Below are 16,188 nucleotides of genomic sequence, written 5' to 3' on the forward strand. Positions count from 1 at the left end.
TTCGATCCGGGCCCTGATTTTCAAAGTAAATACGGTCTGCGTGAAGTGAGCCGTTGTTACGCAGGTCTCAACTGCCAAAGTAAATGTTTTTTCTTCTTTCTGGTAAAATAAATGAATATAAAATAAAATATTTGACTTGATTTTACTTCAGGGTAGTATATACAACACATCATAACCCTTTGAACCAATGCTCACATCAACTCATATTGTTTTGATGTCCATGAAAATGTGGAAATTAATAACAATATTTGGGATTTTTACTTCCCTTCGTCTTTGGGGATGCAAGACTACGTATCTTGGATGATGTGCAGTTTGTATTTTTATGTGGTAAGTGTTCCTAAATGCCTTCTCGGTGTAGAGTTTTGTGCTCTTATTTTGAAGGTAGCCCTCACGAACATACCGGAAGTACACATCGGCCCTGATCCTCGCTAACTTTAAGCAGAATTACACAACGCGGGTTTTACGCAACCCTTTTTCTCATTGTTAAGTAACAACTTACGAAATAAATAAAACAACTCCTTTTTAAAGGATAGTATGTAATAAATCAGATGTGAAATGTGGTTTCATGGCTGTGGAGTAATACTTCATACTTTATTTAATTTGACCGACGTCGTGTCAGTAACTCAACACCAACATGCTCTTAGTTAGAAAACGTTTCATAAACTCCCACTGAGTGTATTCACATCGATTGAGGCCGAGGTGATACGAGGATAAAATCTGCATAACCCCGCCCCCGAATGGCCCCAAGGAGCTTTTGAAGGAGAAAACTTTATTGGACCCTCGTGACAGACAGATTGCCCTTTCCCTGTGGAATCAACACGTGGCACTGTTTTTTAATATTTTTCATTTCTGGTTCGTCGTTTTAAAAAAACAACTAAATAGTTTAAATATTAAATAAAATATTTGATTTGTTAGTACTTGATAGTAGATAAAACAATAAATCATAACCCATAAATAAATAGTTAAAGTAAATACATGTTTGATATTATCATATCCTTCTACTATAATTCTTATGTATATGTGTGTGTGGTGTGTGTGTGTGTGTGTGTGTGTATATATAATATATATATATATATATATATATATATATATATATATATATATATATATATATATATATATATATATATATATATATATATATATATATATATACACATATATATATATGTATATATACACACACACAAACATTATTTTTTTAAAATAGTTTTTAGCTGTAGTTCTACACGTCAAATCGATTGGCTACCTTCTATACTTACTGTGTGTGTGTGTGTGTGTGTGTGTGTGTGTGTGTGTGTGTGTGTGTGTGTGTGTGTGTGTGTGTGTGTGTGTGTGTGTGTGTGTGTTACTCCCCAGACAGTGTTTCCATGGAGATGTTTTTGTGAAGGGCAACAAGAACATGAAGAATAAATGTTGTGTAACTCTTGCAGACACTCACTTCATATGTCTTATTCAGGCTGAGGCCTTCAGATAAACTCCATGTTTTCCTCGTTCTCTTCCATTGGTTGATGTCTTTGCAACAGGAGGAATAGCAACAGCAAGTACACATTGTTTACACACACACATGAGGCCACAAGCCTGTTGTTTTAAGACAGACATGAAATATCATTAAAGTCGTCCTTGAACAGCTGTATTGCGTCACAAACACAAACAGATGAAGCGATTGTACCGATGTCCTCCAGAAGATGGAAGCACAGCGTTAAAAAAGAAGAAGAAACAAACAGGGAAATGAAATGTCCCTCCCTTTAAGACGGCTGTGGAGCTAAAACCTCTCTCACACCAACAAAAGGTGACACATATACCAGTCAAAAGTACTACGGAGAACTATAATAACTCAAAAAATACCTTTTAAAATATAAATATTGCATTGGAAGTTTGAATTATAAAAGTGCCTGTGTTAAATTAGTATATATGGAATTGTATATAGGTGATGTTTTGAAGTCTAAAACATGCTCATTGGCGGCCAGCATCTAGTGTTTACTACTGGTACTGCATGTCAAAGGTGATCTAAAAATATAAGGTGTTTCTGCGATCATATATATATATATATATATATATATATATATATATATATATATATATATATATATATATATATATATATATGCAAAACATATATATATGCAAAACAACAACTGAAAAGAAGGATATTGTTTGTATTAACGTGGGTAATTTCTGCTTACAAACGACGGTATTAACTTACCTGAATCAGTTATTTTACCATGCAAATGGTGCAAAAATTACTTTCTAGACAAATACATTGCGAAGTTAATGAAAGGACAAGCGTCTCGCCTGAAATATTGAGATACATAAAAACACCCGGCTTGTTTGAACGAGCTGCAGTTGATTGTGCGCGGCGCCGCAGTTGGATGTTTGCTGTTCGGACAGCAGGTGGGTGATAAACTATGCATCAGCCCAGCAGTGTCAGTCATTGTCTGTCATGTTTGCATGACAGGAGGCCTTCTCTGTGACGCCGGCCCGGCCGCCAGCGACGTGCCGCGCATGAACGATGCGCTACGAATGACAACCGCTGCAGCTCGATATTACCAAAAGCTTATCAGATATTAAACAGGAGGCGCCATTAGCAACCCGAAGAGCCTCTTTGTTCACTGGAATGCCAGAAAAAACAACGAGAAACCATCTCAAAACAGCAGCCGCTTGGATGGAGTCATGTTTACTGGCCGCAGACACGAGCTTCAAACTCTGACGCTCTCGGAAGCCATTTTGTTTTTCAACTCCTGCCAAGCACTTTGTGACCTCTGTCTGTAAAAAGTGCTTTATAAATAAAGGTTACGCTATTGCAGTCACGCTATTGTTTAATTTGTTCATTTGATTTGCATATTTCACAAGTTCCGCCTAGCGAGACAAACGTTTTTTTTTAGCTTTCTCAATCAGCGTGAAGATCTTGTTCGACCGCGACGCCTCCGCGTTTTTTCCGCCAACCGGAACTCGTTGATTATAATGGAGTCACGGGAAGAAAAAAAAAAGATTGGTATAATTTTCGTATCGGGACGTGGAAACAGATCAACCTTCACACGCCGGTGAGCCGGCTTGACAGCTGAAGCCGTTCGTCTCAGAGCGTTTTAATGGCGGCGTTGTGTAATTATAGACATGTTCGCTGTCGTGAAGATTATGGGCTGCACATCAGTCTCTGCGTGAGCGTGTGTCGTTGAGACTCGTGTGTTTAGTTGTGCCGAGAAGTGTGTGTATGTGTGTGTGTGTGTGTCGGTGCTCGTCAGACGTTTAAATCACAGCAAGTGGCTCTTTGACAAGCGGCATGTATCCGCTCTTCAGGTCCGTGACATTGATTATACCGCCGTGCGTGCGCATTAACGGGCTGCAGGTGTGTGACTGCGTCTCCAGCAGGCGGATGATTTAACTTCTTCTTTTTTTTTTTAAAAGAGAGAAAGACTTTCAGACACCGCGGACGTCACAAAGCGATGAAAAACAAGCGGCAGCGGTCGGGACCCGTTCGGTGTTTTGTTAAAATGTGATGGGTTTTTCCCAAATGTACTTCAAAGGGCTTTACATGAGTCACGGAGGTCAACTAGCAAAACCGGCTCTCGCCCACACACATTAAGTTCACTGTGTCATTATTGACTGTACCGAAGACAACAACAAAACACACACAAAGTGAGCAGAATGCAGATTGCATGTTATGTAAAACAACAAAAGGTGGCGCTTGATTCCCAGCATGCATTGCTTTTTCCTGCAAATCCCTGACGTATGAAGGTAGATTTTTCTTTTTTACCCGAGCAAATTTGTAGTTTGTAAGTAAATTATCTCCAAATCTTTGCTCTAAATTAAAAAACAATGCTCTAAAATTAAAAAAAAAAAAACCTCTTAAAAAAAATAAGACACTTAACCCTAAATTGCTCCCGTAGCTGCGCCTACGGAGTATGAATGTGTATGAATGGTTGATTAAACTGATGTGGCACCTTGCATGTCAGGTTATGTCATGCTTTTTTGTTCTCCTCCAAAATGTGTATTCCACCTTGTGATTTATTTCCTTCACACACATTCACACACTCCTCCCGTCAGTGGGTGAATGAGTGAATGATGTCATGTAGCGTTAAAGCGCTTTGAGTGGTCAGAAGACTAGAAAAGCGCTATACAAGTACAGGTCCATTTACATGTTTAGTTCTTCAAACCAATGAGGCAGAATATATATTTAATATATCATTTTTGTTGTTTAAAAGTAGAGGAACTTGTTGGCAGAAAAAGCTGATTTTTTTAGTCCAGTATCGACTCAACGGTATGAAAAAAATGAATTAGATTTAATTTTTGGTAAAGGGAATTTTATTTGTTTATTTTACATATTTGTTTATTTTTGTATTGTATAAAATATAGATTTCTATATATTATATTAATTATATAAAATATAGATCTATTATATTTTATGTATACTTATGGGATTACCTTTGAAACTCATGGAGAGTTTCTTTCTGTTCTTCCCCTCAGAGTCTTTAATCAGCCAATGTTTGCAACTTGCACCAAGTATCATTATTGATTCACATTTCAGTTTAATGTTTTTTTCAATGACTAAACAAACTAGTCAATTACACATTTGTGCTCAGAGACGGCAACATGCGAGTCTAAATGGTTGCTTTCCTTTCCACGGTTCATCTCACTGGATAATTACATCACATTACATTATTCAAATTAAGAAAAAAAAACATTCCTGTTGTAGACGAACAACAGAATGAATAATTGCAAAGATACATGTGTTTGTGTTAATTAGAAAAAAAAAGTCTCTGGCCTGCAGCGTCTTCATTTTCACAAAGTTTTGCAACAACCAGACCGTACGAACTCATCTCTCATTGCTTTTGCAACAACAATCTCACTTTCCCACGACGTTGTGCACGACCGGGCTCATAAATAATCTGGATTAAGACATAAACTTCTTCGTATATGTGTCGTGTTATCGTTCCCTGACCTTTGATTGGTCCGTACAGGTAAACAGGAAGTCCAGGTAACTGTATCTTGAGCTGCGTTTACGCCAAAACAGTTGTGAATATTCACAACGCTTTTTTTTGCCTGGTTTTACTCACTCAACTTTATGTGGTTAATTTGCCTTTTCGCGACAATCGCAGCGTAAAGCAGGTGCGGCTACGTTACCCGAAGTTAGCAGCACATAGCCTCACTAGCTAACCTAAACTGACCCGGTCACGTTCCTGTAGCTACCAGCACATAGCCTCACTAGCTAACCTAAACTGACCCGGTCACGTTCCTGTAGCTAACAGCACATAGCCTCACTAGCTAACCTAAACTGACCCGGTCATGTTCCTGTAGCTACCAGCACATAGCCTCACTAGCTAACCTAAACTGACCCGGTCACGTTCCTGTAGCTAACAGCACATAGCCTCACTAGCTAACCTAAACTGACCCGGTCACGTTCCTGTAGCTAGCAGCACATAGCCTCACGAGCTAAGCTAAACTGACCCAGGCACGTTCCTGTAGCTAGCAGCACATAGCCTCACTAGCTAACCTAAACTGACCCGGTCACGTTCCTGTAGCTACCAGCACATAGCCTCACTAGCTAACCTAAACTGACCCGGTCACGTTCCTGTAGCTAGCAGCACATAGCCTCACTAGCTAACCTAAACTGACCCGGTCACGTTCCTGTAGCTACCAGCACATAGCCTCACTAGCTAACCTAAACTGACCCGGTCACGTTCCTGTAGCTAACAGCACATAGCCTCACTAGCTAACCTAAACTGACCCGGTCACGTTCCTGAAGCTAGCAGCACATAGCCTCACTAGCTAACCTAAACTGACCCGGTCACCTTCCTGTAGCTAGCAGCACATAGCCTCACTAGCTAACCTAAACTGACCCGGTCACGTTCCTGTAGCTACCAGCACATAGTCTCACTAGCTAAGCTAAACTGACCCGGTCACGTTCCTGTAGCTACCAGCACATAGCCTCACTAGCTAAGCTAAACTGACCCGGTCACGTTCCTGTAGCTAGCAGCACATAGCCTCACTAGCTAAGCTAAACTGACCCGGTCACATTCCTGTAGCTAGCAGCACATAGCCTCACTAGCTAACCTAAACTGAAAACTGTAAAACAGTTTTTATTTCTATCGACCATGGAACATTAACAACTATTTCTGCGTTATGGCGGAGGGGTAAATGTTGTTATTATCATAACATATGAAGCTTTTATGTCTCCTTCTGGGGATTAGTAAAGGGTGTACAGGTGAGACTGACTCTCCGTGGGGACTGAACCCTCTCCGTCTGGGCGTCTATACGAGCATGAAGGGAGCTTCAGCGACGGGCCGCGAGCTGCTAATGCTCCACTCTCCGTCGCGTCCGTTGTTTGAAGTCGCCCCGCGTTGTTTTTGTTCCCATCATTTGGATCAAAAGAAGGAGAATCGCCGCGCGGCGTTAGAGCATCATTATGCTGATGCATTACAGCGGATGTGTTATTTTCCTCCCTCTCCCCACCATCTCTGTTTGTTCACTGTCCTCGTCTCTGCTCTCACAAAACAACAACAAACAACAACACACTGTCTTCGATGGACCGACAGCATTTAGCTGCTTGGAGGCTTCAACAAGTATATTCTGAATATTTGTGAATAATGAGGGTTTTTTAACCCAACGCAGGGAATTATGGGAAAAAGCAAAGAAACAACTGGTAAGTATTTATAAAAAACAAGTGGAACTAAAAGGCCAACGATTTGTGTTTAATCCTGTCAATCCACAATTCTTAAAACTGAAACTGTCTGTTGTGTGTCTGTGGTGTGCGATTTATTTGTAGGTATTGCGATACAATACGATAATGTTTAAACCTCTAAAGCCAAAGATTCATTACTTTTTAAACGTTGAAGCCAACAGAGGGGACACAAAGGAGGTCGTTAGAGTGAATCCGATTCCCACAAAAGCTCATCATTGTATTGATGCCAGGAGATTGTGAAACACACAAACACACACAGACACACACACACACACACACACAGTGACCTTGCATGACTCTCAGCAGACTCATAAGACCTTCACTGTCGCAACAGATCAATACATTTATTAATGAGCGCTGATGGCGGCCGTCTCCTCGCGCGGCGCATCCTTGAGACTCGCGAGCAGGTCGTTACGCGACCTCGATGGATTCTGAGTTCAGACGAGCATCAAGAGTCGTCTCCTCCTCCTCCTCCTCTTCCTCCTCCTCATCGCTGAATAATTAAATCCGGCTTTCCAAGATGAACAATGCGTGGATGGAGGCGGCGGGTGGAGAGGGGTCATCGTGCTTCTCCAACACAGAGCATGTTTTATTCAGGCGGAGTGATGTATGTATGTATTATTATTTTATTTTCCTTTTGCATCAATTATTATTGTAGCAACTTGTTGGTTTTTGGTTTTGTGCTATTTAATTTTAAATTTAGTATTCTATTTAGAGTAAAAAAGAAAAAGTGCTTCTACAGATTCCCAATATGGTGGATAATAATCATAATAATAATAATCATAATAATAACTTTATTTATGTGCACTTTCAAAAGTTTACAAAGTGCTCCACAGAAAAGCAAAGCTAAGTTATATATAACTTAAATACCGGTAAACCAAAAAGGACCATATACCATAAAGGCAATGAATACGACAAAACCAAACAAATAACCAAGAAGAGCCAATGGAGTAGAAAAATAAACACAAAAAACATGAACAAAAGAGCTGCGCAATATATCATAAATGCACGACGTCACTTAAAAAGCAATTCTATAAAAATGGGGTTTTAAGAAGTGATTTAAAATAAGTTTTTAATTCTGCAAGATTGGTTGATATTGGAGTTATAGTTGAATATACAGACGCCATCAAGTGGCTTGAACACAACGTCAACCGTCTCAGTGTTTGACTATTTGACCCGTTGTGAGTGAGGTCGGGCGTCTGAAAGGTCTCCAAAAGTCCTTCAACATGTCAGCGATATCCTAACCCCTCTGAGGGAGATATGATCCATAAAAGATGGATGCAGCAAACTAACGAGGTTCAGGATTCAACCAGGTGTTGTTTTTCTTCTTCTTCTTCTACGGTTTGGCTTTAAATTTAATTGACTCAGTCGCATGTTTTATTCAGATGGAGGCAGAACGGCGGGGAAGAGGACAGACGGACGGAGCCAACTGAAGCTCTGCAGACATCAGGGACTCCACCGCCGAACCGCCGCAGACAAAGTGGAGGATTTTGTCTCTCTTGAAGTATGAATGTGCAGTCAAATTGGGTTACGGTGAGGAAATAAAGTATTCTTTATTAACTGGCTTCGCGTGACAAAATAAAGCAACCTCACACTTACCTTTGACAACAACCCCAACCGAAGATCAGCGCTCAAATGTCCTGAAAAGAAAATCTGATGTTGCTAACAGAGTCTTTCTGAGGCATTTCTAGGCGCTAGCTTAAGTAGCTGCTTTATTAAGGGAAGTAGCAATGAGCTTTGTTGTTGTGGAAATCATTTATCAGGACAGCGTAGAACATCTCTGTGGCCAAAAAGTTAAGTCAAATCAGCGAATCTAGACGGGACAGTGTCCACACAGCGCTAGCATCTTTTTAGATGCTAGCATGAGCGTTGAAACGCTGTGCTAGGCGCTACGTGGACATCGGCTGTAAAAAAAAAAGCTTCACATTCCTATAGCTTCACATTCCTATAGCTAGCTATAGCTTCCTATAGCTAGGTTCACAAACAAAAAGCACAACGACAAAGTGATGGGGTATTAAAATGTTTATTAAGCGTTGGAGTTGGAGGGACAAAGTGGAGGATTTTGTCTCTTGAAGAATGAATGTGGAGTCAAATTGCGTTACAGTGAGGAAATAAAGTATCCTCTATCAACGGCCTTCGCAAGACAAAAGAAACCAACCTCACACTTACCTTTGACAACAACCCCAACTGAGGATCTGCGCTTGGTTGTCCGAAAAAAATGCATCTGATGTTGCTAACAGAGTCTTTCTGAGGCATTTCTAGGCGAAGCTAGTAGCTACGCTAGCTTAAGCAGCTGCTTTATTAAGGGAAGTAGCAATGAGCTTTGTGGTTGTGGAAATCATTTATCAGGACAGTGAAGAACATCTCTGTGGCCAAAAAGTTAAGTCAAATTAGCGAATCTGGACGGGACAGTGTCCACACAGCGTTAGCATCTTTTTAGATGCTAGCATAACGCGGCGCATGCTTGGTAAAACACTGTGCTCGGCGCTACGTGGACACCGGCACTTATGTGACAGTTGAAGTCCTTCCAAGGGCTTTAGTGTGGACATGAAACCCTCCCCAAGGTGCATTTCAATCCCAGTATGAGATTAAGCTAGTTTAAATTCCTGTCACCTGCTAAAGATTCAGCTTTAAAAGAAAACTGCTGACATGTTAGCGTTGACTTCAGTTGCCTTCACGGACGCGTGTCAACTCTCCGGGCAAAACGGCGACTCAACCGGTTTACAGCAGCATCTGTGGCTCAAGTTTTATTAACACTCATCTCTCAAAACCCGCTAACAAAAGCTCCTGAAAAAAACGAGAGCAAAAGATAAAAGATGAACAGAAACAGAAACGGAGCCTCCACAGGGTTTTATTCTGAGTGCAACACGAATAAAAGGTTTCCACTGTTTTGTTCTGTTTGTTCCTATTACAGAGAACATTACTGCTGTCAAGGTCTGTTTACCTCACCTGACTCACGCACACACACACACACACACACACACACACACACACACACACACACACACACACAGGCTCTGGCACTTCACTGATAAAAAATAACAAGGTTTAGATGCAACTGACAAACACGAGTAGAAGTAGAAGAAGTGGTGTCATTTCTTGAAATAAGTCGTAACTTTTAGGGCCTACTAAGAGGTGTCGTGTGTCATAATGAGCCCGTAATGCTCACAGGTGATTAATTGATATCCTTGAATCTGGTTCAATTAAAGACTGCAGCAAACAGAGACGTCTTCAATCTGGATTTAAAGGAGCTAAAGGGTCTCTGAGGGTCTCTGAAGGTCTCTGACGGTCTTTAAGGGTCTCTGAAGGTCTTTGAGGTTCTCTTAAGGTCTCTGCAGGTCTCTAAGGGTCTCTGAAGGTCTCTGAGGGTCTCTTAAGGTCTTAGAGGGTCTCTAAAGGTCTCTGAAGGTCTTTGAGGTTCTTTTAAGGTCTCTGAAGGTCTTTGAGGGTCTCTTGAGATCTCTGAAGATCGTTGAGGTTCTCTTAAGGTCTCTTAAGGTCTTTGAGGTTCTCTTAAGGTCTCTGAAGGTCGTTGTGGTTCTCTTAAGGTTTTTGAGGGTCTCTTTAAGGTCTATGAAGGTCTCTGAGGGTCTCTGTTGGTCTTGAGGTGCTGCCCCTTAACACGAGCATCATTGTCCAATGTGGAAAAAAAAAGCCACAGCGTTTAAGAACTCTACATTTTACATTCGTACAGTAGAAATGACTCTTAACCCTGATGCTGTAAATCATCTCCGAAAACCCCCTCAAACCGTATCCGGATGGAGCGATGTGATTGGACGGGAACCGACCTCACACACGGAGGGGAAGCGGAAAAAGAAGCCGCTGACGATGTCGACAGCGATTACTGCCGCGGGATAAATCTCCCGAGCTGCCCGGCTCCCTGCGGAGCCGTCGTCGCTTTTTACCAAGCGGCCAAACCTGCCGACCCATAATGCAACCTGACAGCGATGAGCAGCCAAGGAGGTGAACAAAGCCCCACAACACACACACACACACACACACACACACACACACACACCTTTGCCTGCTTACTGTTCTCCAAAACAGAAAACAAAGTATTCAGACTTTCAGCTCAAAGTTGTTTCGTTTGCACAATCTAAAAACAGTCCCTGGTTTTGATGAATAAAAACAAGCCTGACAGTCTCATTGCAGGGCACAATTGCCCTCCGTTGAGGCTCAAAACTGACTTACCTTTGTCTCCTTTTGAAATGAAGCACCGGCAGATTCATTCAATGCTATGATTTGCTAAAGTCAGGCGCGACACAACATGAATAAATCCCGTTTTTTGTTGTCTTTGCTGCCATCAGTGTTTACTCTTATATGGATATTTGTAAGAGACAGAAAGTTCAGTGCACACATGAGTTTACCGACCGGTTACCCAGGACCCACCTGTTCAGATTAGGATCACAGGGCTTGGCAAAGTACTTTTTAATCTGGCCCGCCAAGTATTATAATTTAATATGTTCTGTACCTCATGTGGCCCTCTGCGAAAAATAATTACCCACCCCTGATCTATAATATCTTACAAGTGAAACAGCAAGTACAATTTAAACTGAAACCATGTGCATAGATTTAATGTGTTTATTATTGTTATCGGTCGTTAGAAAGTGATTTTACTACATTATACAGAATGTGCTCATTCAGCCTGAACGTATCACTCATAAGTACAATCAGATTATGATGCAAACTTAAAGTTGGTTATAGTTACACAAGGTTAGACACACATTGGTCATTTTCTGTGATAAAATAATAGAATATGAAGGTCATACACAACTTCTTTACATTTAATAACAGTCAGAATGGAAAACCTGCCCACAATGTGTGCGTTCAATAACAACATTCACATCAATATGTGATGCAGTGTGTAACGCGTGGTCGTCCACTGCCATTGAAAGTATAATGTTATACAGAACAAATCCAACGGTGACATTTAGGCAAAAAAATGGCAAAATAAACTCTGTATTAAAGGGGACACCTTATGCTCATCTTCAGGTTTATGTTTGTATTTTGTGTTTCTACTAAAACATGTTTACTTGCTTTAATGTAAAAAAACCCCACATATTTTGTTTTTTGTTCGTAAACACAAGCACTCACTCTTTTCATGATATGTCCCCTTAATCAAAACAGACATTAAAGTCTCGATGAAAAAATGAAACAAACCCTTTTAACCCTTTCAGATTACATCTACGTTGTGGATATTTACATAAAAAATACAAAACAAATCTTTTTTTTAGTATTTTTACATCCAAATTGAATTTTCTTTTCTTCCTAGAAACCTAAATATGTAAGTTAATACAGTAAGTTAATACATACTTATTGAAACCAATAAAATCATGTTATGCATCCATCAATCATCAGCTTTTGGCTACATTGAAATCACAGTCCGGGTCACACTACACTCGAAAGCACACCTACTTTTTAGCGGTCCAATCAAATGCGAAGGATTTGATTTACGTCCCTCTTGTCGCTGATTAGCGTTCAAATATTCCAGTGCTTTACTCGCTTATGTGGTTAATTTTACAGTTGAAAGGGGGCGTGGCTTATCTCTGTGGATTTTCTCTATTAAAAAAAAGTTACAATTTCCGCCATTCACCATTGAAATAACCACTATTTCTGCTTCATACGTGTCTGGGTTCATAAAATTATCCGCAGTCGCACACAACTCCAACTCCTCCAGGACGAGTGTCTGGATGACCGGCAGCCATGTTGAATTCTGCTACGGCAGGACGACGGTGAAGAAAAATTGTTGCAAAAAGCGAATTTTCCTCGATGCTTTTTCGCCTCATTAGCGCCACCTGGTGGAAAATTGTTTTTTCGCAACCTTTTGCTTCTCTGCATTGACTTTGCCTGTAATCTACTAGCGCCAATAATTTGCAACGCTTTTGTTGTGAACGCAGCATTAGACGCTGTAACGTGTGTCTCACTGGACTTTTACCTGAAAGGCCACCACCCACTGTACCCTTTGCTTCCTTCAGAGGAATCCACCGGTAATATCTTCAGTGGGAATCCATTGTTAGTGTTAAAGTAGGGAAACAACTTGTCAGTGAAAGTTTGCGTGAATTTGTGTATGTATGCTTTAGTGTCGGCGTCAGAGAAAGACAGCTGCCCTCGATTCCAGTCCAGTTTGACTCGGATCCTCTGGAGGTTCTTCACTGAGAGAACAATGTCCGGACCGGGTACCGAGCATGCTGTGTATACACCTTCATAAAACAGTATTCTCCATAATCCAGACTGCATAGCTCGGCCTCCTTTTCTTTGGGCAGATTCTGCTGCCATACCCAGAACCCAGCATGGATTGTCTCCAACCTCCACGTCCCAGCTGTGAGTCCCTGAGTTAAACCCCTCAGACCCCAGGACAGAGATGAGGGACTCGATCCTTTCTAGGTTATCAGGAAGCTTCTGTCTCTCTCCTCGTCTCACACTGGTCAGATCTTCAGACAGGATGAGTTCTGGATGAGCAGTGTTTGGGTCCAGAACCACAGGAGTGGAGGAGACCAGGTCCTTCATCTTGTTCCAGATGTTGGAGGTGAGGTTGCCCAGGTGTTTGGCCTCGTCTATCAGAGCTCCTGAGAGCAGCTGTGGATCCTCCAGCAGGGGGCGCTGCTGGACTCGTTCCACTGCAGCCTTGTAGTTGTTGAGGAATGAGACGTCTTCAGCTCTCAGCTCGTCCTCTGTGGCTCTGATTCTGTCTGAAAGAGCTGCTATCTCTCTGCTCAGAGCCTCCATCTCCTCCTTCATCATCTGACTCTTCTGCTCCTCTTCTTCCCTCAGTGTAGCCATCCTAGCCTCCTCTTCCTCCTTTAGAAACTGGTGAAGCTTCCTGAACTGATCCTGAATCTGCCTCTCTGTGCGTCGGGCCTGGACCTTCATGTGTTTTGCTGTTTGATTCGACTCCTCTTTAACTTGTTCAAAGACCTTTAACTTCTCCTTTACGGGCTTCAGGGATCTCTGGAGCTCCTCTTTGAGATTTTTAGCAGCTTCATCGATGGGTTTGAATCTGTGGTCCGTGTGTGTTTCTGATTCTTTGCAGACGAGACACACCAGCTGCTGATGGTCCAGACAGAAGAGTCTGAATTTCTCAAAGTGAAGACTGCAGAGATTCTGTGAAGCCATTTTCTGTCAAAGTGAAAATGGAAACAGCAGATCAAACGTTCTCCAACTCAAAACTATCTGAAATAACTTTAACTTCCTGACTTCTTCTTCTTCTGTCCGGGTTTTCAACGCTCATCCTCTTCCAGAATCCCAGTACTCACTGTAATCCCGGTATCCATGTAGCTCTTTTCCCCCCAGTAGACTTCCTGGCATGCCGTCTCTCAGCGTCTGCGTCTTTTCTTACTGGCAGAAACAACAATCTGCATTTCTTTCTTTTGTCTCCGCTCAGGTGAGTCATGTGAAGGGGTGGAGCCTGTTTCTATCTTTTTTTTTTTCCAGGGTGGAGTTACTCTTAGTTTTAAGGTCTCTTACATAACAACTCAACTGTCCTGTGTTGTGTGCTTTCAGAAAAGTCATAGGGTCTAGAAAGTCCAAAGGGGCTCATCCTCTGGGAAACACGAACGGGAACCTGACATTCAGATTATGATTGTGTGCACACACAGTTGACATTTTGGCCTAACTCCCGAGCGAGAGGTCACGCCACTGAGGCTCCACAATGGACAATGTTCATCCCCTGGGGAGCATGCATGTCCTCAATTACCTAGGTATCGCTATCTGTCCACGCTGTTTGCAGTTTTAATATATTAAACACTGAACAATGCAACATAAAGACTGCAAAATGTGGGTTTCATCATTTTAGGGAACATGAATATCCACAGAATATATATTATTATTGAGATATTGTGCCTGCGCTACCTTTTCTATTCACTTTTAATCCACACAGAATATGAAAGTGGCTCGGTGCCTTTACTGTAACTGGTTCAGGACAAAGAGTTCAGTATAAACACAAGAGTTTAATGAGGTGGAGCGACCGGTTACTCATGACCAACTGCAAGCTTTTCAGATTACAGCCGCATCACATGAGAAACAGCAAGTGCTGCAATATAAACTGAAACCACGTCCATGCAACCGAAGTTTAACAAAACATATTCAAGTATATTTTAGAACGTATCAATCACAAATACAATCAGATATTTAGACAAACTTGAAGTTGGTTACAACTACACAAGGTTATGATGACACGCCCCTTTTATGTTGAGCCTGGAATTGCTATGGAGTCATGTTTTCACTAAGTGATTAAATGCATGTTTTTTGTGGATAACTTAGTGAAATTAGGGAAATTACGCCATGAAAAACGTAGGCATCGAATATGATCATTCGCCCCTTTAAGTTGAACCTAGAATATATGTATGTTTATGACCTTATAACAGTTGTTTTATTGCCTGTGTTTATTTTTTTAGATATGACTGCTTGTCTTTTTCATGGCAAGAGGAGGCAGACTGCAGCCAACCCTGCCATCAGCGATGATGTTGAAGATGAAGATGACGATGCGGCAGACCCTGACGTTGTCCCGATCACCCACGACGAGAACAATAAGTGTGTATTGTGTGCAATTGCTGCTATAATCTTGTAATTTCCCCACTGCGGGGCTAGTGAAGGATTATCTTATCTTATTTCTTGCATTTTTTAATATATATTTAGTTTTTACTAAACAGGCAAAGAACCATATTTGGTAACTTGGTGGATGATCATTTTCTACCTAAAAATATAAATGTATTTTAAATGTCACAACAGTAAAGGAGTATTAATATGTCCTCCAATAGCACTCTAGGGTGCCTCGTCTCAATGAACGACAATAACCTGTATTTCCTCGTTTAGGGGCGGAGCTTAGACACGCCGCATAATCTATTTTTTGTTCAGGTATTAACTTTACATACCAGGGATGGGTTGTTGTCATCGAAGATGGACCAGTTACTGAACCGATTGTGTTTGATTCAAACAGAAAGTAAAGAAGAAGACAATTTTTGGCTTTCTATTTCTATTATTTCTATCTTGATTTTAGCTCCCAAATCAGATTATTTCTGATCGATTGAGCCGGTTCTGTGTTAAGAGTTAACGTTGGAGACAGAAACTATGGCAAAAAAGAAAGAGAAAGCATTCACACCCACACATGTTAATTTGTGGTTTGGTGTATCGGCCCGAGGAGACGTCGACATGCAGTGGATGAGCCGGGGAATTGAACCGCAGACCTTCTAATTGGCAGACGATCCGCTCCACGTGACTGTCGGTCTCACACCAATTAATCACGGCTTCCAAGTTGCGCTGAAGAGTTTCTACGGGGCCGAATTTTAAACGAGACGTGCAGAAAATGAGAATTCGAAGCTTCGGTCTGGTTGCTCTTCCGGACAATTCAATTTATTTTGTGTCGCCCAAAAAATCACAAATTAGAAATTTTCCTCTGAGGGCAACACGTACGACATCCTCCGACCTCTCACATCGGCAAAGAACACAAACATTCGACACAAGTGATTGTGTCCGGAAGTTGATAATCCGACGATTGCCAAGTTCCTGGTTAT

General features: G+C 41.4%; 1 protein-coding gene across 1 annotated transcript; it reads right to left on the bottom strand.

Annotated features, from left to right (window-relative positions):
• Positions 1 to 10,071: 10,071 nt before the first annotated feature.
• LOC137796122 (nuclear factor 7, ovary-like) lies at positions 10,072 to 13,792 on the bottom strand. Its single transcript, XM_068593815.1, has 3 exons — positions 12,860 to 13,792; positions 12,639 to 12,826; positions 10,072 to 10,141 (listed from the first exon to the last, which is right to left on the bottom strand). Exons 1-3 carry the CDS (start codon positions 13,790 to 13,792, stop codon positions 10,072 to 10,074), a joined length of 1,191 nt encoding a protein of 396 aa, XP_068449916.1.
• Positions 13,793 to 16,188: the final 2,396 nt, after the last annotated feature.

The sequence above is a fragment of the Clinocottus analis genome, unplaced genomic scaffold (genome assembly GCF_023055335.1).
Source record: "Clinocottus analis isolate CAN_PGR_092001 unplaced genomic scaffold, fCliAna1.0.p SCAF_3, whole genome shotgun sequence".
In the NCBI taxonomy this organism is placed as follows: domain Eukaryota; kingdom Metazoa; phylum Chordata; class Actinopteri; order Perciformes; family Cottidae; genus Clinocottus; species Clinocottus analis.